Below are 27,577 nucleotides of genomic sequence, written 5' to 3'. Positions count from 1 at the left end.
GAGATTATGTTCTGTTTCAGTGCTGTTTCGAACGATGGATATTAGTATTCATTTCGATTTAAGTGTTAGCTTTGATTTTTCAATTTTCTGCTATCTTTACGGCGTATTTATTGCGGCGAGGGACCCTGACGGGATTAAACTATAGGTAATCGGGCTATTGGCGGTAATGAGTTACTGTTGTTGCCATAAAATAACAACAATGGAACGAAGTAGAATATTTCGTGAATTGATGTCCGGGATTTGATTCAGTTACTAAAGCTTACTGGATGTCTAAAGTTTGTGAGTTTCAAGCTGAGAAACTGTGTCTCGGGGACACAGAATCTTTCAGTTTAGTTCCACAGTACAGTAAATCATGAGATCAGTTTTTACTTTTTGTCAACGATAAATAAAATACTATGAAGTAAGATAGATGATTGGAAATTTGCGAATAAGAGTCACTCGTAACTATTTCCTATATATCAACTAAACTACACTGGCACATGAGATTACCTTACCTGATTAGGTAAGGTGAAACACATGCGTGATTACTTTGTACGCGACTGTTGAAGTTTATCCTCCATCCCCTATAATTTTATTTGATGTACCGTTCTCCATGAATACCTTTGAAAATTTGGTAGAGATATTCTATGATATCACACTTTTTTCGAATCTTCACTCTTCTCCTTACCGTGGAGATATATATACCAGAAGCACTAGATTTATGAGGTGGTTCGGTTGGGCATTATTTTTACTCGAATACGTCTTACTTTACGTATGAAGCGCTTTTTCAAAATTCACCCTCTCAGAGAATGGAAAGTATTTGATAGTGAATATATCTTATTGCATATACCGTATGAACATACTTTACGATTAAACTTTAAGTTGTAAGGAGTGTATCGAAAATAAGCTATCCACATATATTTGTGTTGCACGCATGTATTTGTGATGGTTTTTTATGCTCAAATCACAGCATGCTGTGCGTTTGGCTGCCAACTTTCGTTTGTTTACTTGTTTGTGCGGTAGGAATTCTGCGTTTTCAAAATGTCGCGTATTGAAAAGAAAGTGAAAATTTAGGTTCTGGACACATGGCTAAGTGAGAAAGGTATTACAATGCGAAAATTGGCGAAGCTGTTTGAAATTCATCATGTCAGTATTAAAACCATCATTAATAAGTTTGGGGAACACTATTCTTTGGATTTATAACAGAAAGAGGCACAAAACTCCGTTCTTCCAGCCCCATACTGGACCAGAAAGTGGTATCTCTAATCATGAAGAACGAATCAATGTCAAAACGTGATTTGACCAAAAAAGCAGGAACGAGTGTCGGAATGATCCAGCGTATTAAGAGGCGAAATCACCTGAAGACCTACAAGAAGCAGAAAATCTCTAAACAAAGTGTAGAACAGAAGAAGCGAGCAGCAACAAGGAAGCCCAGAAATTGTATTCGCGTCTTTTGCAGTGTCCGGATGCATGCGTTTTGATGGACGATGAGACTTATGTAACTGAGGACTCAAAAAACCCTTCCAGGTCCACAATACGTTACTGTCGTCGTTGGGGAGGATGTGAGCGATGCGGACAGGTCGATTCAAGTGGAGAAATTCGGTCGAAAGGTACTGGTATGGCAAGCAATATGTTCCTATGGTATGAAGTCAATCATTTTTTACACTACCGGAACTATAAATTGCAGAAATCTATCGATCTGAGTATCTCCAGAAAAAATTGCTGCCTTTATGAAAGAAGCATAGTACACCTCCACTGTTTTGGCTGGATTTAGCCTCGGCTCACTATTCCAAAACCACTCTGAATTGGCTTGCGGAAAAAAGTATAAATTTCGTTGAGAAAAAGCTTAATCCACCAAATTGCCTTCAGCTTCGACCCATCGAACGTTACTGGGCAATCGTGAAGAGGGTCTTCAAGAACACTGGTAAGGCAGCTCGGAACATGCAGAAGTTAAAAAAAAATTGGGCTCAAGCGTACAAAAAATGCGATGCAACACTTGTCCGGAACTTGATGAAGAGCGTTCGATCAAAAATTCGAAAATTCGTGAAGGAATAACTTAAATTTCACCCGGTTTTCATTATGCTCAAGTTTAACCTCGTACAATAGAGGATCAATTTTTAGTTTTAATAAAATATCGTTTTTTATCATAATTTAAAAGAAAAAATTGTGGATAGCTTATTTTCGATACACTCCTTATCACATAACTCAACTCAACTCAAAAGTTTTCTGTAATGTATGGTATTAACAAGTATCAAAGAGGAAAATTTATTACGCTTACCCGCGACGACGATTTAGAGGTGGAATGTTCAGTACCAAGCTCCTCGGTTCCTAAATATAGTTACAACTCCTGGTTTCAGAATTCATTTCTAGATACAGAAACTAGTTCCAGATTTCGGTTTCAAATGGAGTCGGAATATTCTGCTGTTCCTGCGTTGTACATTCGAGTGAAATTGCATCAATATTGTGGAGCATCGACATGACTTAATCAATCGGTTCGTTTCAAAGCCCCCTACCATTTTTCGCAACGAATTATTACGATATTATTCCTTTGGCATTAACAAATCGGTATATTTTATATTGACTTTGTATTGACTGGTATGTCAAAAACCTACGGCAGAATTTATTTTGTGCACCGTTTGCAGTGTGAGTTTCGCTTCAAACAAAGCTGCTGGTCGTTTACATGGCAACAAAATGCACCGAAATGTGAACAACGATGAACATAATTCTACAAAACAGGCTAAGGGCTACAAATGTCTACAAAAGAGCTGTAAGAATTATTAAACTGTTGCAGTATGCAAATTGAAAGGGAAATAATCAGTTTTTACCGAACTGTTCACAGTTCGAGCATCGCACCAAACGAGTACACTGGAACCTCAATTTACGCACAGAGCCGGGGGTGCGTAAATTGAATCAAACATCGCATCATTGCGAATTTATCGCGTGAAAGAAAAGTTTTTCAAATCTCATTTGATTTTAGTGTAAATAACATGTACAATCCTACTACGTCCGATGCTTTAGCGCCTGAGGACCCTCTGAGTATGTTCTGAGATTATGGAAATGCTTAAGAGATGTTCCAATATCCAAGAACTACTTGGAGTATTGCCCTTAGGGATTACACTGTGTCACAGCAAGAACAACAACGGCTAATACCGTTTTTGTTTGTGGTTCATACATTGCTTACTTGTCTATTTATAGCTGTTCCAGTCGTCCAAGAACTTCGGTGAAAATAGGTCTTAAGATCTACACGTAGTTCAATAGTTCATGTATAATTTTTCAATGCTGTTCGTAGTCTTAGATCTACAACTTAATCACTATTGTCCTATTATTCGCATGTGACAACACGAATATGGACCTACAACGATAAGGTTGTTAATGCACTTTGTTACACTGGTAGATCTTAAGGTCTGAGGACAGAGAGCCACGTGTTGAGTTTTAAATCGACCACGTGGCTCGCTCAATTCCCTTGAATTTTTCTATGACACAAAGTCAGTTTCAATGCATCCGCCATTTTTTCGCTTTGGTTTTCTGATAGCATTCTTAAAAAGGAGAGAGAAATAAAATTGGCTCGACAAGTTGAATATTTTTTTATTGTTCATTGGAATCCATGTAATGTCCAACCCATACGATAGATTAATGTGATAAAACTTCTCATCAAAATAATAAAATGTATGCTGGCAACCCGGTACAGTTTTCTCATATACGAGAGAGTACAATAGAAATACGATGCGTAAAGGGAATTGAGCGAGCCACGTGGTGGATTTAAAACTCAACACGCCACCCTCTGTCCTCAGACCTTAATGAGAACCATTTCAAACGGTTAGCTTCAATATTAATTCAGTCCACACCGTGAACAGTTCCGCGGCAAAGCAGTTATATTTCCTTGTGTTTGCGAGGCATCAGCGAGAGAGCCTGTTGGGAGATTTGCTTTGTGTGACACTCGCTAAGCTGAGCTAAGCTGAAGCAAACCCTGTCAGCTTGGAGCGAAATCAATCTTCAGTTCAACAACGCCATCGCACGGTGTCACCGTCAAAATATCATGTCAATTGTATGGGTGCGCAGTGCTGCTATTTTGGCGCGCACGAATTTGACATTTCTCTCCCCTGCTTCTATGTACGAGATTCGATACGGACTCGCCTGAGGGCACCATGTTCGCAAAAAAGGATGTTGCCAATGATTTGTTCAGGAAATGTAAGAGCTGGATATCTTGTTAATATGATGTCTTTGGCTGACGTATGTTAAACCACCAGTAGGTGATCAAATGAGTGAAAATGCACAATGAATCAACAAAAGGAAGCTTGGGAGAAGCAAATCATTTTCACTTTGTATGAATAATCACTTAAAACTTTCAATGAAATGGGTAAAAACGACGCCGACCACGAAAAAGGGAAGGAAGAAAGACTAGAGACCACGATTGATCGAGAACAACAATGGATTTTGCCCGGATAAACTGACGCGATTAGTCAAATCAACGAAGGATAGAGTGACTTGTTACGTTCGAGTATCTGGGACGCTCTCGAGTCCTTACGAATCTCGGAGACCAACGCACCCTCAGCGTGGTCGAAAGAAAAGTGCTGCGTACCATCTATGGCGGAGTGCGGATAGAAGACGGAACGTTGAGACGGACATGCCATTAGGATGCCGGACAGCAGTCCAGTGAAAATGATTCTTGAATCCGATCCGGTTGGGACAAGAAGAATAGGAACACACCGAGTAAGGTAGATCGATCAGGCGATCTGCAAAGTATCCGTGTCTCAAGTGGCTGGCACCGAGTTAGATGGAGACGTATGCTTGATACACTAATAGACACTCAAGGACGCTAGCTTCAGAGTAAAATAGGTGCTACATGTATCGCACCAAAGTCAGTCTGGGAATAGATGATAAAAGTGGTTGGATCCTATCGAAAATCAAATTGAACTCGTCGTCTTTCAACATTAGGCTCGTATCATAACTAATCATAATCATTAAGTGTGACTAAGAATAAGTTGTACTTTACTAACAGATCGGCTGAAAAGTTCGTATCGTTTCTATGAGAGGGCGCCACTAGAATTAAATCCATACCATTTTCAGTTAGTACCAACCTTCAAAAGATACGTGTATAAATTTGACAGCTGTCTGATTATTAGTTTGTAAGATATTGCATTTTGAGTGAAGCTACTTTTGTTATTGTGAAATTCGTGTGTTGATGAAACACTACTTTTTGATGAAAAAAAGTGCCGCCGATACCAAAAAATGGCTTTATGAGTGTTATCCAGACTCTGCACCGGGCGAAGCAACAATTCGTAAGTGGTTTGCAAAATTTCGTACTGGTCATATGAGCACCGAAGACGATAAACGCAGTGGACGTCCAAAAGAGGCTGTTACCGATGAAAACGTGAAAAAAATCCACAAAATGATTTTCAATGACCGTAAAGTGAAGTTGATCGAGATAGCTGACACCCTAAAGATATCAAAAGAACGTGTTGGACATATTATTCACGAATATTTGGAAATGAAAAAGCTTTGTGCAAAATGGGTGCCGCGTGAGCTCACAATCGATCAAAAACAACAACGAATTGATGATTCTGAGCAGTGTTTGGAGCTGTTATATCGAAATAAAACCGATTTTTTTCGTCGATATATAACAATGGACGAAACATGGCTCCATCACTTCACTCCGGAGTCCAATCGACAGTCAGCTGAGTGGACTGCGCGCGATGAACCGAACCCAAAGCGTGGAAAGACTCAACAATCGGCCGGTAAGGTTATGGCGTCTGTATTTTGGGATTCGCATGGTATAATTTTCATCGACTACCTTGAAAAGGGAAAAACCATCAACAGTGACTATGAATGTTGTCAGTGACGTGACGTTTGAAGGACGAAATTAAAAAAAAAGCGGCCTCATTTGAAGTAGAAAAAAGTTTTGTTTCATCAAGACAATGCACCGTGTCACAAGTCGATGAAAACCATGCTGAAATTGAACGAATTGGGCTTCGAATTGCTCCCTCATCCACCGTATTCTCCAGATTTGGCCCTCAGTGACTTTTTCCTGTTCTCAGACCTCAAGAGAATGCTCGCTGGTAAAAAATTTAGAAGCAATGAAGAGGTAATCGCTGAAACTGAGGCCTATTTTGAGGCAAAGGACAAATAGTACTACAAAAATGGTATCGAAAAGTTGGAAGATCGCTATAATCGCTGTATCGCCTCTGATGGCAATTATGTTGAATAATAAAAACGAATTTTGGCAAAAAAATGTTTGTTTCTATTAAACGATACGAATTTTTCAGCCGAACTGTTATACGCACACCATTTCCAATTCAGGAAGCAGGGATTGTCGAAACTGGCACAATTCAAGCGATCGATATTTGCAAATGCGATGGAAACGTGTCAGTTTTATTCTTATTCACGTTATCCAGTTATGTCTCTGACACTACCCATCCGCCTTTAAAATCAACAGACAAATTATTCGTTTCACAGAACGTAAATTACAGTCTCATCCGAAGTTCGCTCGTGGACGCGCTGTCGAATAACATCACTTCCAAGACATCCCATTTCCGGGTCAACAACACCCACTTCAAAGCTCGCCCAGTCCATACCTACCGAGTTTCGGACTTACAGCGCCCTATAATTTCATTCCCGATTAGAGGAGCCTATACTCATTGAAAATCACTTGGAAGTGTCAGCATCACTACGAGAGAAGCAAATGAATAGTAAGTTCCCGGTTCAGTAAGCTATGCGTCTTCCGAACGAACGTCCTCACGCTCACCCTTCCGTGCCCTGTTATTTCGGTTACTTTTGAAATGGATTAATTACACACCCCGCGAGACCATCACCAAAACCGTGCCCGCGTTCCAACGTTTCGGGTGCTCATAAATCAACTCACCCGAAGTGCGAGCGCCTTCGTTTCCATGTCCCAAGTGAAAATCAATAAAAACTTAATCAATAACACAACAATAACAATATTTTGATAATAACACTTCAGTTCGATAAACTATTATTATTTCACCGCACGGCTGCCCGAAAACTTCATCGCACCGATAGCCGCGATGATTGATGGCTCGCAAGACGGTTTCCGATCCCCGATCGGTGTCGAATCGACGGAAGACAACGGCGAAGGAACGAGGATGATCCAATGGCGTGAATTGCTCATGAACCTCACCCCGGCGGGCGGGTCTCCGAACAAGCGGCTAGGATCGAAATGATTGTGAACGGTTCCTTTTTTTTGTATTCCAGATTTGCTCTTGGAAGCGGGCCTACATTGACTCTGCAGGGGCCAAAGAGTAACCAAAAATTAGACAGTGACTCAGCCAAATTTTGCGAACGATCTCTTTCACCACGATTGATCGAATCGGACGTGAATCGATTCTATTCGACGATCGCACCTTTGGGCGTTCAGTCCGATGCGATCGATCCCGGTCCCGGTGTCGGGGGTTTGGGTTCGGTAGGAATGTGCTTGTTATAATTCTTCCACTCAATTGGAGAAAACTGTCCGTTCAAGTGGGGGTCCGATGGTTGGATTACCGTTGAGAGTGAAATCTGCGCTCGATTTGAAAGCCACCAGCAGTCGTCAACGGAGATCGGCTGCCGGGTCAGGCCCCTGAAGAAGCCCTGTGCCCATAGGAAAGGCAAGAGGAACCCCGAACCAACGATGAATATATTGTGATCGAGAAAGAGGTGTAAACAGGAGGATTACAAATCGGTTCTTGTGTGTAAGCAATTATATCGTTTGGACTACAATCGGTATCATGTGCGGTCAGGGCCGACTACTCCGAAAGGGGATTTATATGATATACCCATTTTATTATTTGGTTTTGGTAATCCACAAAATTAATTTTTAATGAAAATGCATGGAAATGAGAGCTTCATGCAAACAGTAAAACTTCACTCTCTTGGCAATCGCGACCGCCACAAGATTGATTCCTCATCAAAAGTGGCGGCCTCCAATTAGCATATCCCATAACAACGAACGCTGGTTGCAGTTTACTTCGAATGCCTAGGCGCCATCGCGTTCGAAGGTTCAAACCCACTCGAAGCCATAACCTTTAATTGATATTGCTTGTACCTGTCCGTTCGAGCTGTGATCTGAAATGTTAATCTCACGCCGTTCGCCGTCACCGTCGGTGACAACAACCAATGAACTACAACCAGTTGCCACCATCTTAACTCACAACGTTTGTCTATTTCACACTGCCTTTTTCGGGCGTAGCCGTAGGTGACCACCACTGGGTAATTAGTTCCCTTGAAACGATTCCTGGGACAGCTCAGTCACCAATAGAAATACATAAATGACTGCTCGCGCTGAAATCATGACTCAGCTATTATAGTTTCCATCGAGCACAATTAGACCGTTCGGGAGGTGATTAAAATAATAAGCCGACCGGCTTCGCGTGCGTTTTCGGAGGTCCTAACTGACGGCTGCGCTGACCCAGAAGAGTAGTCACGCACCACGCTACGAACGGGGGTTAATTTGATTACTATTTACTGTTGTGCGCGGCTAGTCGGCAAACAAAGTCAATAATCGTGGTCCACACTGGGCCGGTAATAGTTTCAAGATTTTGTTCAAACCTGTTCGGTCCAATTTCGGACCCTGAAAAAACTCGCGTGGTCACATCTGAGCTCGTTTCTGTTCCCCACTCAGGTCACCCATGCTGTTTTCAAGTTATTACTTAAATTGGTCCGAATGAGTACAGGAATGCTGAGATGTCGAACTGTGCGGTGAGGGAAACTGTTTCTAACAGCGGGTGATTTTTGTCAGAGCCTGCTCAGATCATAAATTGTCTTCGTTCAGAGTACATGCGAAAGAAGGTGTTCGAGTTTTCAATTTATGCCCTAACAATTACTGTCAGTACCGAATACCGAACGGGAAGTTTTTGATTTTTTTCTACTTCAGTTAACCACCACGGAGGACCCCACACCGGTGAAAATCACTGTTCTTTTGGGGTGCAGATCCGATCGCGCTGCCGTGGCGGTATTTCAATTACCTCTACACGCTGGTCGCACCTGGCTGGCAGACTCGGAAATAATCGATCGATAAACCAATGAGTAATGATCGCCGAAGTCGGTAGTGGATTCGCGCAAGAGTTTGAATAAGATTGATGACTACAGGTGAAATCTCTGATCTCGATTAGAGAATATTTTGTCAGTGATTGTGGCTCAACACCACCATATATTGTCATTGTTTTAAAAACCATTAGGGAAGTATTTTTCGTTTCATTTAGTAAATTTCTTCAGTAACAATAATGTTTTATAACAGCGGTACCTTGAGGTACAGCTGTCAACAGATGTGTTTTTGTGCTGATATATCAGTAGAATGAAAATGTTCGGTAGTTCGGTTATTCAAAACTCGTCAAAAGATACAAAAAAATTAACGAACAAAGTCTAGTGCGTATACTGAACTTCGGTAATTATTACATTTTTTGACGAGTTTTGAACTTGCTGTACCACCAAATATTTTTAATCAACTGATATATCAGCACAAATAAACATTTATTGACAGCCGCTGTGATAAAACGTTACTTTTGAAGGGTGAAATCGACGACACGACCAGGCACTCCGAAGAAAAACTGACAATGAAATCGTCCGTTAACGATTCACCGCCAGTTACCGCAAATATAGCGACACCTTGATAATTATGAAAATAACCTTCTCGAGCAACACTGTTTAAGTGTTCCAGGATCTAGTTACCAAGAATCCCCACACGGAGAACCCCTCGATCATAAAATTGCTATATCGCAGTTTTTGATTTTTGCGATAGTTGATTTAACTAATTTCTTTTTGATTCAACCAATATGGTTTTTGATTTGCATATATTCAAGTAGTTAAAAAATATATTGTTTTGAATACTGTCAAATACCGGAGACAGTTGAAAGCAAAACAATAATCGCAATGCAAAAATCAACAACTTTTTTAGTTGAAATCTGTTCGCGTCGCTTCAAAATGTCAATGAAAACAACATCGATGATTAAAGCGTTTGGTGAAATTGTGACCATTCGATTTGAGAAATTTATGATTCCATAACAAGTGTTTATCTAACAGCGGTGTTGTGATAAAGTTAACCTTGTTTAAGATGAAAAGGATTTGGTGACAAATTAGAAAATGTTAATGAATTATCATCTCGTAATCTTTCAGCTATGCGCAAAAATTTTATGCTTCAGATTCGATCATTGATTTACTTCCAGCAGACTGTTTTACTTCCAGCTGTTTGATACCGATGATGATGTTCATGCATTAGCAATAAAACGCTTTTTAACATGAATTTGAATTGCCGTCGCAAAATTCCAATTCCCAGCGGTTGATGCACCCAAGCTCATATAAATTTACTAAAATTATCAGTGCATAACTTTAGTTCAACCGTTTGAAGGTATCAACTTTCAATACTCATTTTAGGTATTTTAATTTTTTTTCGCTAATTTACTCGCCCCTCCGGGCACTTTTGCTGATTAAAAACGTTTTTCTACATCAATCATTTCCGATCGAATCAGAAGTATTTTTTTAGAATTTAAATCTTTACTGATCTTGACTTGACATGATCATGATCATACAAAAATCAAAATCACTTAGAGATCAGATCAGTTCTGATTTCATGATGATGATTTATTCCTTGGTTAAGATCACTTGAAATCAGCACTGATCGGTGGTTTTCCCAGCCTTAATGATATTACATGTCAATATAAAATACTGTTTATATTTTAACAACGATATTTATTTCATGAATCTCAACATACCGAACTTATTTCAAATAGATCATGACATGTATCAGTAAGTATATTTTGATTATTTTCGCAAATTATTAACATTGTTCGTGTTGATTCAACTATTTGCAATGTCTAAAACAAATAAAACCGATTTATTTTTCAACTAACAGAATTTTGTTTCAATAACAACACCAATTATTTCAACTAAAATATTTGTTGAAATTGAATGTCCTCACTAATTGACAGCATTTTTTTTTCAAACAGTTAAATTAGTTGTTTCAACCATCGTTTCTGCTAATCGAAAAACAAAAATGACAGTTTAGTTAAAACAACAATCGATTAGTTGTACCAAATTTTAACCAATCGAATTCAGAAAATCAACTAATATTCTGGTTGAAATGGGATCGCGGGTGGTTCCGTGCAGAGTAAATAAACAAACAATTTGGAAACGCAAAAGATACGAGAGGGCATTTTTCACAGATTTTCCTAAAATATAGTAGAAAATATCTGCGTGTATTTCAAGAATAGAATCAGTGACTTCTACATGAAAATTTAATGAAGGGTAACTTTCCATTGTATGCAATTCAAATGCTAACCAGTCAACATGTTCTAGTCTCAAGCGTCTCAAAGGCGGAAGTTGAAAATGGTTTTGTAAGAAACATTGCATTTATCGTGAGTTTTGAAATGTTCTGACGATTACGATGTAGGATACGGTTACAAAAATCACACAAGAGAATGAAAAAGTAGGTAGAAGCTCAATTTTTTTGAAGTTGTCAAACAATCTACTTTATAATTCTTGTTGATTTTTTCATTAAAAGGCCTTAACAACAAGTAACAATTTCTTTTGTTTGCTGTCTTTTATTTCAATTACTTAACCATTTCCATGTTTTGTATCATCGTACGTATGATGCCCGATCATTTAGACTACTAAGTACTTGCCATACTTGAGAGCAGTGTTGGTGATTGCTGAAAATTTGACAGAAGCTGCTCGATTTTTATCTATATCGTATACAACATTTTCAATCCGGTAGAAAATGCTACAAGAATTCGAGTCTCTCAATGCATAAACCTCGAGACAATTTTTCTACATTTCTTCGCTCCACTTCATACTCTGAGTATTTCATGGCCCTTAAAAAAAATTTCAGTTTGATAATGATCGCCGCTGTGTGGAATTTACCAAGAGAGAATCGCAAGTTGACAATTCTCGCAGAAAATCGAATCGATGATTCGACTTGATGATTCGCATACTAGGTTGCAATATTTAAAAACCCTTGTGTGGAGCATTCACATACATTTTCATAGACACAAATTATACAAAGGTTATAAGCACATAGTTAGAATAAGCGGCAATAGTAAAATGATTCTATCGCAATTATCCACTGCCCATACAGAATCGAATCGCGAAACGAGAATAAGCGACCGTTTGTTGCTTCAGAGAGAATCCCCACAGCAGCGTGCTAGCCGTTGATTCTCAGACGGTTCACCGAGAGAAATTCGCTCTCGCACTAGTGTCTATTCTATGTTAAATGTACCATGCCGGTTTTTTTTTTGTTGTTGCGATGATTTCCGATTCTCTTTGATGGCACTGATTTAATCGTGGAAGAGTTGCGAGTGAGCATTCTTTGATACGATAAAAGCCATCCTTGCTTGAGAGTTTCTTTCACGAGCAAAACCTCAGCTAATGTTCCCAGTTTGACTACGTCAACGCGCAACATCTGCTTTATTTGCCCGTTCTACTTGATAATCAGTTGGCGTGACTCGTGATCGATCACGGCATTTCCGCATATAGGTTTTTTTCGCTTTTCTCGGCAAACTGTTTCATTCATACCGAAGAATTTGATCTACAATGAAGTGTAAAATTGAGTTAAGCAAAATGTTCATTCAAAGCTAGTACCTGCTATTCGCATTTTTGCCATTTTCTACCGCCCGTTTTTGCACAATGTACATTTTGTCGAACAGCTGTTTTATGCTCTACAGTTTCTGCCTTTCAGGAGGTGCTAAACGAAACCAAGAGTAAAGCAGATCCTAGGAACAATGTAACCAATCGTCCGTATTTCTTCCGGCTCTCAGAAATCTCAAAATTCGTTTCTATTTTGAGATTATTTATATAGCATGTTTCAATTAAACTACATACGCAGCTATGGTTCTGGTAATTGTTATTTAAAATCAACAGTAATCCAGATAATAAATGATTCAAATATTTGAATCATTTAATATCTGGAAACACTGTTTTCGTACTGTACCGTCCCTACTTGTCGGATCTCGATTATTTTGAGAGTAGCTTTCTTTACATGGAACCGCAAAACAACCTAATTTTAGGTACATTCCATCCAATTTGGGGGTTCCGTTCAATAACCTAATTTTTGGTAAAGTGGCTCTACGTAGTTTCCTTAAGGCACGCACAAAAAAAATACTTAAAGATAAGTTATCTCTACTCAATGGTAAGTTATATTTACTCTACAGTTGAGTCGTGCTAACTCAATTTCAAGTTGATACGGTTTACTTAATTTTAGCTCATTGAATGAAACTCGCGCTGTTGGGTTGTTTTGCTCTTTGTATTTTAACAACAATGGAAGGAGTGAACAAAAGGCGGCCCTTACACGATCATTAAAAGTGTCATTACTGAAAAGTAATGACACTTTTAATGATCATATAAGGTCTACGAGTTCAGTAATGATGGAATTCCGGATTTTTCATCATTACCGACATTATTTCTTCTTATTATTTTTTTGTGGAAGTGCTGAATATCGTCAGTTGTATTAGAAGAGAAAATTTGACAACCATGAAGTAAAAATTCTCTTCAGAACTATACGTGAAAAAAAAATTCTGGAAATGACAAAGTGTAGATTTAAATTGTTATTGTTTCATTAACCTTAATGTTTCAATGGCAAAGCAAATTTATTTTCTGCTAAACGAAGATAAAGAATATTGCTAATATTCTTTAATTGATGAGGGAAAGTTATTCTGTTTACAAGCCCCGTGCTGGAGTAGTTACAAATACTCATAATCAATAATGAACGTGTAATGCTAAAAAGTAATGATGTAAAGTAATGCAGTAATGACGAGCGTTTGAGCAGAAGTGTCATTACTTCGTAATGACACTTTTAATGATCGTGTAAGGGCCGCTAAAGAAAAGATTCAAAAGAACTCAAGATTAAGTAAAAAGAAGTCAAATAATAGGTAGATTTTATTTTCCGTGTAGATCATCTCACGGGTGCGGGTTGTCACCTGCACACTTAATTTCCTTTACCGAACTCAGCAATATTTTTACCGACTTTTACACAGCTGAACGTCCCGCAATCAGTTCAGTAATTATCGCGGCTTATCTCATCATCCATTGCTTCATCGTCGGTGTTGTGTGTGATTTCCGTTGTCCTTGTTGATCGTAGTCTTGGGCTCGTTGAGAGTTGCTGTAGATGCACCTTGTTGTACATTGGTCGCAATTGCTGGTTGGTTGGAGGGTAAGTTGTTATCTGCAGCTGGTGTACTTTGTTCTATAGGGGATGATGATGGATTCGTTGAAGGGGATGCTTCATTGTTGTTGGTGGCTGTCACAGATGTACTGGGGTTGCTTGGGGTTGGTGTAAAGGAAGCACCGTTGTCCTTTGGTGTAGTTGTCTCCTTGTCCAGTTTATCACATGGCTTACCGTAGTGAACAGCGTTTTGGCAATATTGACATGTGGCCATCTGATTGTCATAGGTAACAAGTGATTTGCACGGAATTCTGGTATCTTGACCGAAAATCACATAAGAAGGTATAGTCTTCTTCAAGTGTATGCGTAATAAACGTACGCCATTTAGAATACCGGGGAAAAAGTTCTTCCACTTTTCTTTTTCGATAGAGAGAATCTCTCCGTATTTGGACAAAGTTTTGCGAATATAAGGATCGATGACGCTTGAGGGAAGCTCATGCACACGCACTTCTATAGCACTATCTTCCATATATACTGGAATGTTGTACTTAATGTTCTCATGCTCCACATAGTGCACATTGTTATTGTCTTTTGCGAATTGAATTGCATCCAACTTTTTATAAAACTGGATGTAAACAACATTATTGTTCTTATTGCATTGAAGTAAATGCACACGTTTAATGTCAAGATGCATTTGCTCCTTAAGCAAACCTTCAAGTTCTCGTATCGAAGGTCGAATTTTGCACTGCCTGAAATCAACAACAATTGTATTCTTTCTTTTTTTTTTTTTTGATTCAATAGTATAATATATATTTTTAGGCACACTGCTTAAGCTCTAAGATGCCAAGGGTATTTCCTAATCTTAATTAACGACTAACTTAAAACTAGAATAGTATCATTAGATTATGTCGTCTAGAATTTTTGGAAAAAGCTTTTAGCTGGCGTTCGGCAGTGGTCGGTGAATTGAATATTGCATGACTTCCAGTTGGTGTGTATTCTTTCTTGTCGGCAGTAGCTTTTGTTCGTTTGGTTCAATCTTTTCGAGGCTCACTACACAATACTGTACTTGGTTTCCTTTGTCCCGAACGTAAGCGGTTTTGTTTTATCGACTGACTTGGATGAGATGTGAAAGCGAACTGAATTAAATATATATGTTATTTTTTTTATGAATTCCAAAATTTGTCGGAAACATTCTCCAGTTGTAGTTAGTGTTCCGATTCCAAATATTGTAGCCGCGTAGATGCTTCTTGCATTTGCATGGAACCGAAGTGCTTGAGGAGCATCGCCTGTCGGTGATGCAAGAGCCGGATATTTAGAAACTAGAGCCTGTGCTACCATATTTTTATAGAACGAAGAAGGGCGCCAGCGGAAAAGCACCATAATTATAATCACTTTAATCATCATTGTGCTCAACTTATACTTACAATCCATAATTAACTCGAAGATAAACGCATAACAGGAATAACAAATAACGAAGCATCTAGACATTGAATTTTGTTTAAATTCCACTTTACTCAATATTATGAAATTCAACTAAAAATCAATATGGCGTGATGACAATTGGATTCGTGATGGTTCAGTACTATTTCTTCCAAATCTACCGAATTAATTCAAAGTGAAAACTGGTTGTTACAAAATTACCAAGTTTTCGATGTATGTATTTTAGACAGCCAAATTTCGGTAAAAAGCTAAGCGGAATACGTCTGAATTTATGAAAGTATAGCGGTAAATCGGTAATTTCGATCAAAGTGATGAATTTTTAAGTAAAAACGTCTTAATCCACCAAGCAGTGAGATGATAGCTTTTTTATCAATCTGCATATGCTTTTTGCATGAATATACTTCGTTGTTTCAGTTTTCATGACATTATTTTAATGACCGTCGTTTTAGCGGCAACTTGAGATTTTAAGGGCTGAGGCAAGTGCGACGCGTTAAACCACGTGACTCGCTGTGAGTATTACATTTCTCTCCATACTCCCTCGCAAATGTGCAAAATGACTCTCGATGTGGCCGGGTGGCCAAGAAAGTTTTGATATTTTCGATTATAAGTTTGACTACATCACATAAAATCCAATAAAGCTACCACTTGTTTGGCAGCCTTTCTGAACCGATTTTTTTTCTCTCTCAGAAAAAATGGCGCCGCCATAGAAATCGACTTACCTTCACAAAATTAAAGTTCACTTCATTTTTATCGCGACAACATATATGTTTTTATGCACTAATCGCATCCAAATTAAAATATCTAGACATTGCCAGAATAGATTTTTGATCCATGCTTTTGAAGGCGAGATATTCAATGAACAAGTTGAAAGACGGCGTTTTCTGCTATGCAATTCTTCCTCCAGAATAAAGACTTTCTCGACCGCTAAAGTCAATGGATCATTCTGAAATTTTTACAGAATAATCTAAACTAATTTTCTAATAGCTTGTCAGTTGGGTTTTTGATATTTGTCACCGTTTCTGAGAAAATCAGATTTGAAGCGTGAAAATAGCCCTTTAAATCACCCTAAAACACACTTGTCTTAGACCTTAATTACTCTGTTTTTTCGAAACTGCAAATCGGATCGACTTTGATTATAAAAGTGTGACAATCGATTAAACATTCCATGCTATGCTGAAGTAAGTTCCACTTTGAAGTTTACGGTAATTTAAGGTACTTCCAGAGTCGGTATTCAGGAACCAGCATAACTTAAACCGATTCGATATGACGAATAAATTGCAATAGTTTTGAGTCCAACTTTAAAGCTTCTCGGGTTTGTCATCTTCTATAACTGTTTGATTTTTAAAAATTCAACATCCTGTAATTCAAGAATCGGAAGTCAGAATTGTATAAAATTAATTAATTTTGTATGGGACTATAAGTTTATTTTAATTTGAATTTTTGATTCTGAAATTCGATTTAGCTTTTTTTGAAAAACGATTGAGCTTTGAAAAACGATTCGATACTAGAATTCGAAAATCGGGCAAAGTAGTTCGAAATTTCCCACGATTTTTCAAATGAAAAAAATTAAATAAATTGGAATTTTTGTATTCGGAAAATTATCGAACGTTCCGCGTTCCAAATTTAATCTGAAGTCAGAGCTTGGGTTCAGAAACTGAATTCTGAACGTGGGACTGAATCCTTGAACTTGGTTTGTTTTTTCATTCAGCAACTCGTCCTGTCAGTCAATGCAGGCGGAATTAAAAAAAAAAAAGAACCATATGATCCAGTAGGTATCAAGGACTGACTGCTAATGGACTGAATGCTGATATTTTTTCTCCAATTTAAACTACTAACCCTACCTCACGACCAAGAACCCACGGCCAAAGAGCCTTACTGCAAATGGCAGTTTGTCTTTGTTTACTTTATCATTCACTATAAAACCATCGTCCGAGAATCATGATTTTTGCTCTTTAATGCTTATTGATATCAATTATTTGAGAAAACTTTAATTTTTAGTCAGACTGTCTAGGAATTATTGGAATCGAATTGTTGGGTTGTTCGATAAGTTTAAAGGTATGGCAACACTGTTTTTGGTCAGCTGTTTTTTTTCCTAAGAAAACATTGATACTGTGCGTGATCTAATTTCGAATGATCAATATGTGATTGACCGTCATGTCTGGGCATTACTTCCCCTTCCTTACATTAAAACTGCATAGACGTTTGACTGTCAACAAGATTTGCTCGCATTGGATACCGCATGATATGACAGACTATATCTTAAATGATGAGTCGTGTCTATTGGATAACGAAACGTTGAACGCAAATTCAATCACGATGCTTCGATTTGACGTCCATAACATCATGATGGGTGACGAATCAAACAGCTGTGCATATGAGCTCGAGACTAAACTATAGTTGACTAAACGAATGTTTCAAGACGAGCACAATACGAAGAATTGTTGTTCATGCACAAAGTAATTCAAGGCTAACCCTTTTTTTCTCCTTAAAGCCTTCGGAAAAATTGTGGATACTAATCGCCAAGCGAGAATCATCCTCCATCATGACGATATGAGTTCTCACACATTGCGACAAACAAATGAGTTTTTGAAGGATTTATGTCTCAGCAGCCGTATAGTTCTTTTAGCTAATTTAGGCTCCACCGACTTCTTCTTATTCCCCCACGTAAAAAAACGCAGTAGTTCACGTTTCTCGACGCCTGAAGAAGCATTTGATGCGTTCAAACCTCCAGCCTTCAAGATATGGTTCGATCGTATTCAAAAAAGTGTTGATCTTCATGATTTGAAGAAAAACGTAGCCATTGTTGATAACAACCCTTTGATGTTAATTGTTTAACTCGAAACCTATCGAGCTTCCCTCGTATATTTGCGCGAATGTGTGTTGAACAGAATTTTATCTTTTGAATGCATCAGGTAGAACAAAAACTAACCGGATTACTTCTAAGTTCTGGACACATTTCAAGTAGCCTAATCCCCCTACTTACCATAAAACTCAAGTTGCTTAGAAATCAAGCCCCAAACTCGTTCACCCAACGACCGTTTCTAATTGGATTAGCTGCTTCCTCCAAATGCCATCATGGCTTCTCCCACCACAAAAGGACATCTCAATTTATCCAACGCGCCAGGGCCGCCCGTCTGTCAAATGCATCAGTCTACTACCATCAAGTGTTGAGCTGTTACTGACACCGTCTGCTAATGCCACTTCAGAGAACTTGATCGCAGCAATCCAATCGAACCAAACGCCAGAGGTGGCCATCGCTGCTTCTGCTGCTACACTCAGCAAGCCACCGTCACCGACGGAACGGAATAAGCCTAATCGAAATTGAAGAAATTCCATAGCATTCCACGCATCAAGGCTCGGCGTGCTCGACTTCCCCGAATCAGCTGTCAACCAACCGACCAGCCAGCGTGAAGCAAAGGCTATACAAAATGTAAACAAGGGAATTATACACATCAAATTAGTGAAATAAGATTTTCTCCCTATGTTTGCTTTACTCCGGAGAAGCAACGAGAAAAAAAAACCTGATCCAAATTCGATCGAAAAAGAAAAGGCTATCGCGGGGGAGACTTGAGTACCGGGCGGGCGACGAACGTTGATCAACGAAGCTGCCCCGGTACGCTGTGTGCTAAGATATTTTTCTCGGTATTATCCGACCCAATGAGCACGGTTGATTATAATTTGACACTTTTAACACATTCTTTTGTTTCGCTTTCGCTCTGCGAAACGAGGTCGTACCGGGTCCTTCCTGGAGCGAATTAGAAGAATAAAAGTTACTACCTTTCAGGTATGAGGTTGAGGTTTTTTTTTCCTCCACTGTTTGCAGATCAAGTGAGCTGTAAAATGCTCAAACAAGTCACTTAGCATTTGCGCCTGCTCGGTACAACGAGTGGAACGCAGTCAACCGTGCGTACATGTGCAAAGTGAAGATGGCTCATTCCTTACCGAAGCGAAACCAAGGATCCCGTCGGATTGACGAAACTGACAGCTGACAGGGTGACTGAACACGAGCTTCTCACTCATTTCCTAGAACGATTTTTTTTCTTTCGACCACAACTGAAAAAGATGACTTAACCGCTGAAGACCAGTTGAGATGAGAAATGTCGCTAATCCGCTGTTGTGTTTGTGTCAACAGCAATCCCGTAAACACGCCTGCACACACCCCAACCGTTGCATTTTCCGGTCGCAAAGCGGCAATAAATTACTGATTAATACGCGAATAAATATTATTAATAACACCATAAATAAACTAGTTTTCCGGCGTTTGCGGTTGCAGTTGTTGCGGCCATAGCCGCCGCTCCGGCATTGACTTTACAAGCTTGATAACAGATGTCCCGTTTCATGCCAATGCTATTTCGAATCACAGGCACTGATCGCACCATTTTTTTTCTCTTTCTTTTTTTCTTGCATTCCTTCATTCACAGGCGTTTGTACCAATGCCACCGCCCCGTCGGTGTCCTCGATCAATCGAATTCTACGAAACCGGGCGGCAGAACGGGCGGCCGCGGAATTTGCTCGTGCTGCCGGTTATGGTCTATACCCACCGCCACCGTACGGAGGTTTTCCATGGCCAGCACCAGCCCATTTGTGGCCACCGGGACAATCACTGCCCGGAATGACGCCACCCGGCAGTAGCAGTAATTCCACTCCGGTAACCATCGGATCCCCTGGTTCCGGTTCGCACGATACACTCGGCAGTCCGGATGGCAACCGACTGATTGGTGAGTTCGGTAAATGATTTGTGGCTGTAGAGAGCGGGTATTTACTGATGGGAAACATTCGGATTGCAGATATCGAGGGCGAAGATTCGAACAGCTTGGATGGAGATCAACCAAAGTTTAGACGGAATAGGACAACTTTTACACCGGAACAGCTGGAGGAACTGGAGAAGGAATTCGACAAGTCGCATTATCCGTGCGTGAGTACGAGGGAACGGTTGGCGTCTCGAACATCGCTGAGTGAAGCCCGTGTTCAGGTTAGTAGTCGAGACCCTAGTCATAAGTGTTTGACTAATTCTATAACTTGAACTACTAGGTTTGGTTTTCCAACAGACGGGCGAAATGGCGACGTCATCAAAGAATGAATCTTTTAAAAAGGTCCAGCTCCCCGAGTTCCCGAGCAGCGGCAGCAGCAGCAAGTTCCGCTTTCACCCCTGGTTCCCCGCCGCCACCACCACCGGGATCGGGATCAATGTCGGCCACGGGAGTCCAACCGTTGCCGGGCCTCACGGCAGCACATCACCAAAACCAGTCAACCTCACCGGCAGTGGGAACGTCCCACCAGGCGCAGGCAGCGGCAGCAGCAGTGGCAGCAGCACAGGCGGCGTCATTAGTCACAGCATCAACTCCATTATTAATGGGCGGTGAACACAGTGCATTCCGCTCCCTGGTACCGACCTCGGCGGCTGCTCTGTTCGCCGGACTAACTCGCTCATATGCAGCCACCGCAGCCAGCTGCTCCTCAAACCCATCGGTCAGTCCCGTTCCCAGTGATTCAGACGAAGAAATCAACGTCCACGACGACGAGTCTGACATCGAGGTATCGAGCAGGAATGGCGAAGGATCTACTCCACTGCAACTGACCAAACACGAACGTCACTAGGAGCGCCGGTAGTACTCAATATTTAAGCAATTATGTAAATATTACACTCCCCCGGTTCCGAAACCACTCGGCACACGGAACGGAACACACAAGCCCGTCCTATTTTTACCCTCCTTCTAGGCTGTAGCTAGCATGTACAATACTTATGGTGCAATTCAGATATCTTTCTCTTCTCCCCGTCGCTTCGCGTTCGTTTCAACATGGCCGCCGCCAACATTGCCGCCGTCGTCGTTTTGTCCATCCATTCGACCGGTCCCTAGACCGGTAGACAGCAGCAACAGCAAACAAGCAAGCGAAATGGAAAAGGAAACCCTAAAAATTGAATACCCTTGCCCAGGCGCAAACACGATTACCCCTCGTTTTCGAATTAAACCACACACAGTTGAGTCCACAGTTGGGCCGTGTGTGGAACAAGTGTCTGCCATGAATCACGCTCACCATTCCCATCCGGTCGTGCTAAAATATGGCGCACCACTAACAACACCCTTCGGCACTGGCGTTAGACGTGTAGGTGTACCGACCGAAACCTTAGACGCCAGCACGGGCGTAACACTGGTTCCTCTCAGTGACAGTAAGTTTGATAGGTCCGGCGTCGCCACAATGGCAGTCCTGCCGTCCGTGGTGAACGGATGATTTACTGAATGGACGAAAACCGAAGAATTGCGAATGGTATGTTCGGAAAATAACTAATTTTGTTTTCTTTCTGTACTAGTTAATTACAGCATTGAAAAATTTTTTCCCGGAAAAATTCCCAACCTTTTCCAATACCGGCAGTAACACAATAACGTTAGATTTCACAGCTTGAAATAACCTAAAAAAATTGAGCTAAATGGACAACGTTTGACAGCTATCAGTGGTTTGTTTGCTTGTTTATTCTGTATCATTCCATTATGAAGCACGTTCCTGGTCATCTCCAGTTTATGTTGTGTGTGAAATTAAAAAAAAATGGAAACACTCGTGGAGTGTTTTGCTCGAATTGGGCGCTTTTGGCGCGGTCGTTCGTTCAAAACAGGTGCACTGTGTTACATTGATTTGTTGTTGTTGTGTTTTCTTGTTTTTGGCTAGAGGATCGTAGCCTCATATCCGCCACTTACATTGATTTGCATCGCACGAAAAAAATGCACTTTTGGTGCAATTTGAGAGCAACTATTTTGCACCCGCTGTCTTTTCCGAGCAGCAAGCATCCAAATAAATACCCGTCAAAATGAACAAATAATAGTACAAACACTACAGAACGGTTTCATTGATGAAATTTCAGTCCAAAACGACATCAAAGTAGCCTACGCAAATAAACATGAAAAACGAAAAATTGATACCCTCTCAGGAGGCCGTTCTATTTTGTTGGTCTTTGAGCGCTTGTTGATGCCCCGTTTACACTTCTGCTGGCTGCCAGCATGCTGGTGTCAGTGTACTGCCCTCTTAGGAAAAAACGTTCAACTGTGGTCCAATGATCCAAAGTATTAGACCAACGAAGAACCACCGTTGAACGTTTTTTTCCTAAGAGGGCAGTACACTGACACCAGCATGCTGGCAGCCAGCAGAAGTGTAAACGGGGCATGAACGACATATTGCACAAAATATTCGTTCAATTTGCTGGAACGGTTAGTTGCTGTTTTTTCTCTTGCAAAAATAGTGTGAAAATTAAGTGTTACCTTTACATAGAAGGAAAATTTTTTGTTATTCTACGTGAAGTAGAAGAATTGTGCTGGTATGTAGTGTTAGTTTAAAAAATAAGTTTAAAAAACTTCAGAAATTATGCAGTAAAACTAGTCCAACGGGGCTCTAACTCCTCATGTTAAAAATGGCTCAACAATGAACCTCTGTCTGCCGGGTTTGTTGAACGAAAAAAATGGCATTCGGTTCAACGGTCTGTTTCAAAATCGGCAAACGAAGATCCCGTGTTTGCCTCCCGTTGAACGATTGATTGGACTTTCATTGGACCAATGATCCAACGTATTGGACCAATGAAGAACCACCGTTGAACGTTTTTTCTAAAAGGGTACTTATGTCTTTTTCGCTCCGTTTGTTTGAAGCTAGTTTCGAACCTAAACGCTCATTCAATGTTACTCTCAAGTGAGTAATTTGTACTCACTTTTGCTTCTACTCAGATTTTAAGTAGACAAGAAGTTTTACTCACAGTGTTTTGAAAACGTTGTGGAAAATTTGTCGGAGGCGGAGCCAGATCATAAGGGCACATTATCGAAATGCTTACTATACACCTCAAAGCAACTTGCGCAGGTTGAAGACGGTAAAAAAGTGTTCAGTCATATAGCAAGTATTTTATTTATTTTTTCTATATCAGAATATATCGGCATTTCTACGAATGCTGTGCAAAATGCCAGTACGTGGGCAACGTAGGAAGGCAGACGGATCCTTCCCAATGACCGATGAACAGGTAGCGGCTCCCTTCATACGTTGGATGGAAGTGAGTCAGTATTTGTTTAAAGCAAAGAATTCCTTATTCAATTCGAATGATGTTGAGTAATATTTACTCACTAGAGCTAATTTTCCTATTTGTAGCACAGAGTAAATGTTACTCAGAGTTTGACAAATACCATATTTACTTAAAAGTGAGTACATAAGATTTACTCACTATAGAGTAGTTCCACTTTTAACGAAAGTGAGTGAAATTGTACTTACTTTAGAGTAACATTGAACGAGCGTGTAGTTTCAACGTTGTTGAAGTGAAAATCGAATCGGTTTTTTATGTCAGGTTGGTTCAAACCCCCGTTGCTAATGTCCCGTTTACACTTCTGCTGGCTGCCAGCATGCGTTCAACGGTGGACCTTCGTTGGTCTAATACGTTGGATCATTGGACCACAGTTGAACGTTTTTTCCTAAGAGGGCAGTACTCGGGCACCAGCATGCTGGCAGCCAGCAGAAGTGTAAACGGGGCATCAGTGCGAACCCAACACAGTTTCGTGAAAAGTGTTTGTTTGATGAAACTCCTCTGGGTCAGTTTCAGTTTTCTCAAGCGAAAACGACATTAAATTTACGTCCAAAAGCATGTAAATATAAATCATTTACAACTTATTCAACTGAACAATTTGTTTTCCAACCACATTGAATAAAAGAGGAAACCCATATGGAAATGTGAATATGTTACCAATGGAGTGTGATAATGCAAGGAAGCTAAAACCGGAATACTATTTACAAGCAGTTTCCAGAAAAATGCAAGAATTTGCTATTATAAATAGAATACCACTGATTTGTTTCTTTCTGTGATTGTTTTATTTGAGAAAATCAGGAAAGAGATAATGTAACTTGTTCAAATTATGCAAACGATTGCAAAAGATCTAAGATAAGGAACAAATTAGTTAGTGCTGTTTTAAATTGCGATTGGATGAAAAAGAAAAGTAAGAAATTCCTGTAGACCTTATAATAACAGCATTCGGAAAATAAATCGATTCCGTGTGAATCTTCACCTTCTGATGTCGTTTCAAAATGATTGTCGTGCAACTCAGTAGTTTTTCGTGAAACGGCTTTGTCCAAGAACATTATTTTGATTTGGCGTCACCTTACAATACCAAATTGCCTTTAAAAATTTAAACGATTTCCCCACAAATAATGTTGAATAAAATACTGTGCACCGTGAAATAAAATATTAAAACTAAAACATTTTTTCAATGTGGAAGTCATGCGAGCTGTTTCAATTTATGCCAATTAAGAGAGTGTGATTACTCACCGCTGCTCGGTTGCACAACCTTAAATTGGATTGAACCCTATTGATATGATTGTCCGCTAAAAGTGCCACTGATTTTAAGTGACATTCGGAGTACATCATTTTTGGGGTACACACTTAGAAAAAGTCACATCTTCATAGATGCACACAAAAGGAGCGTCACGATTCATATACATTCACAATTCAAAACATGTAAAGATAAGTCATATCATTAACTTCACAGTTAATTTAGCTGAAGCTTACATCGATACGTCAAGCGTAAATTTCATTTTTTCTAAGAGTGTATGTAAGATTTTTTTCCTTCAAGATTAGGTAGCGTGGAAAGCCTTTTCTAATTCATTATTGATCAAGAAGTTTCCTTTTTTCAACTCTACCATAAAGTACACCAAAATCGGTGAAAACCTTTGTGAATCTTATCAACAAAATCTGTCAGTTTTCAGTAATAATCATGAAAATCTGTGGAAATGGCCCAGTCGATTAACAGACGTACATGCGATCCAATGATTCTCGGTTCAAGTCGCGGCGGTTGCTATCAGTATTCTTTTCTTATTTCAACTAATTTCATGTCATGGAGCTGTAGACACAATATTAAATGTTCTTCCACGTGAATTTGCGTGAACTGCGACGCTCCATGTATGTGTATCTAATAAGATGTAAAATCACAGGGATTTTTAAGTGTGTTTGAATACTAATGAAAATAGCAAGTAAATGAATTAAAAATGTTAGCCTATTAGTAACTAACCTACAGGGTCCGGCACTCGAAGTGTAACCAATTAAAAAGGCCATAAATTCAGTTTGGAAAATTACTTTTACTTAATTCAAAGTACAAAATGTGTGAAAATAATACAAAATTCAGAATCAATTCACTTTTGCTCGATATGACCACCTTTTGCCTTGACTTGATGACTTGAGAGAGCGAAGGAGTAGCTTCGTTTGGCCGAAAGCGGTCAATTTCCGAACATTGTATTTTCTGACGAGAAAATTTTTCCAATTGAGCAATTCGTAAACTCTCAAAACGATAGGGTTTACTTGACCGACCGTTCATACGAGAATTTGAGTCATCGATTGGCCACCAGGAGGCAGCACCCGCAACAGATAATGGTTTGGGCAGCAGTAACCGCAGATGGGCGCTCTTCAATCGTTTTCATCGAGCCTGGCGTCAAGGTAAATGCGACATATTATCGGGAAAGTATTCTGGAGGTTGCTTTGAAGCCGTGGGCAGACAAACATTTCGGTGGCAGACCATGGACGTTTCAGCAGGACTCGGCACCGTCTCACAAAGCTCGAGTGAACCAAGAATGGCTGAAAAACAACGTTCCGAACTTCATCACGTCCACACAATGGCTCTCGAATTCACCAGATGCGAATCCAATGGATTATTCTCTTTGGGCCATTTTGAAGAGCAAAGTCCGAACTAAAAGATACACCAGTCTCGAGGCGCTGAAAAAAGTTATTGTCCGCGAGTGGGCCAAAATACCTGCAAGTCACATTCGGCCAAACGAAGCAACTCCTTCGCTCTCTCAAGTCATCAAGTCAAGGCAAAAGGTGGTCATATCGAGCAAAAGTGAATTGATTCTGAATTTTGTATTATTTTTACACATTTTGTACTTTGAACTAAGTAAAAGTAATTTTCCAAACTGAATTTATGGCCTTTTTAATTGGTTACACTTCGAGTGCCGGACCCTGTAAGTCGGTCATACACACAACACGAAAAAATCATGTAAATCTACATCTCGAAAGATACACTTTAAAGGAGCGTCGCAATCGATTCCCATTTACAACCGAAAAGATGTAACATTATATCATGTCAATAATTGTGCATATATCTTTTTTACATTCAGTTCACATTAGAAGAAGTAGTAATATTTACTTCCAGATCCATTCTCACACCCTCCGAGTTAATTTTGATTCCTGGTATCTATTTGAATAAGCGAAAAGCAAAAGTGCAAATCACAAATCTATGAAAAATTCAAAAGAATACTCATTTTCAATCATTTCATTTTTCATATGCACACACCAAAAAAATTGAATATTACAGGTGACTCAATTCCTCATACGATGTAATTCATAGAGACCTAATTTGTCAAATGACGGAAGATTTCATTTGTAATGACTTAATGTTAGAATAGCTCGAATTTTACTGGTTTCGACTCTAACTTGCGTTCTGCTAGCAGGTGCGACTGTATGAATTTAAATGCACCTTTTACCAATCAAGCAAATGTATGCTTCTATGGCTCAGTCAATTAACAGACGTACTTGCGTTCCAATGATTCTCGCTTCAAGTCACGGCGGTTGATATCAGTATTCTTTTTTTATTTCAACGATTTTCATGTCATGGAGTTTTAGACACAATATTAAATGTTCTTCCACGTGAATTTGCGTGAACAGCGACGCTCCATTTATGTGCATCTTATAAGATGTAAAATCACAGGGATTTTTTAAAGTGTGAGGTGTCGCTACCTGTAATTGAATTTTGCTGCAATATTACAATCAATATTATGAGCAGTGCCATACGGTACGATTCAGACGGTCCGTCACTGCCACTAAAACGTCAGCGTCCATCAAATTGAGTTTCATAATAAGCTATTTCAGAAATTACCAGCCAAAAACGGAATAAAATCGATTTGCTCCGATTTGTATGAAACTTTGAACATGTCGTCAGTACGGTAAGCCATTTATTTTGCATGGATCGAGACACTGATTCGACTCAAAAAATAATGTTAGAAAATAGTGAATGTTTTGTTATGCGCGCACTTTCTTTTCAAATCTTTGTAACTCGTAAACTGTTACTTGTA

General features: G+C 39.6%; 1 protein-coding gene across 3 annotated transcripts in view; it reads left to right on the top strand.

The window, feature by feature from the left end:
- The window catches only part of LOC131435200 (paired box protein Pax-6-like), a 160,701-nt gene extending 138,133 nt beyond the window's left edge, over positions 1-22,568 (top strand). The window contains exons 4-6 of one of the 3 annotated variants that reach the window (XM_058602842.1): positions 19,924-20,220; positions 20,290-20,474; positions 20,534-22,568. In XM_058602842.1, coding sequence (XP_058458825.1) covers positions 19,924-20,220; positions 20,290-20,474; positions 20,534-21,100 — 1,049 coding nt within the window. In that variant the 3' untranslated portion in view covers positions 21,101-22,568. Of the gene's footprint in view, positions 1-19,923; positions 20,230-20,289; positions 20,475-20,533 lie in introns of all 3 variants that reach the window. The other 2 variants (XM_058602841.1, XM_058602843.1) reach the window with 2 other exon arrangements.
- The last annotated feature ends 5,009 nt before the right edge of the window (positions 22,569-27,577 follow it).

Source organism: Malaya genurostris, chromosome 3 (assembly GCF_030247185.1).
Source record: "Malaya genurostris strain Urasoe2022 chromosome 3, Malgen_1.1, whole genome shotgun sequence".
NCBI classification, from domain to species: domain Eukaryota; kingdom Metazoa; phylum Arthropoda; class Insecta; order Diptera; family Culicidae; genus Malaya; species Malaya genurostris.
The sequence above is the reverse complement of the archived record's forward strand: the minus strand, read 5'-3'. Positions and strand labels throughout refer to the sequence as shown.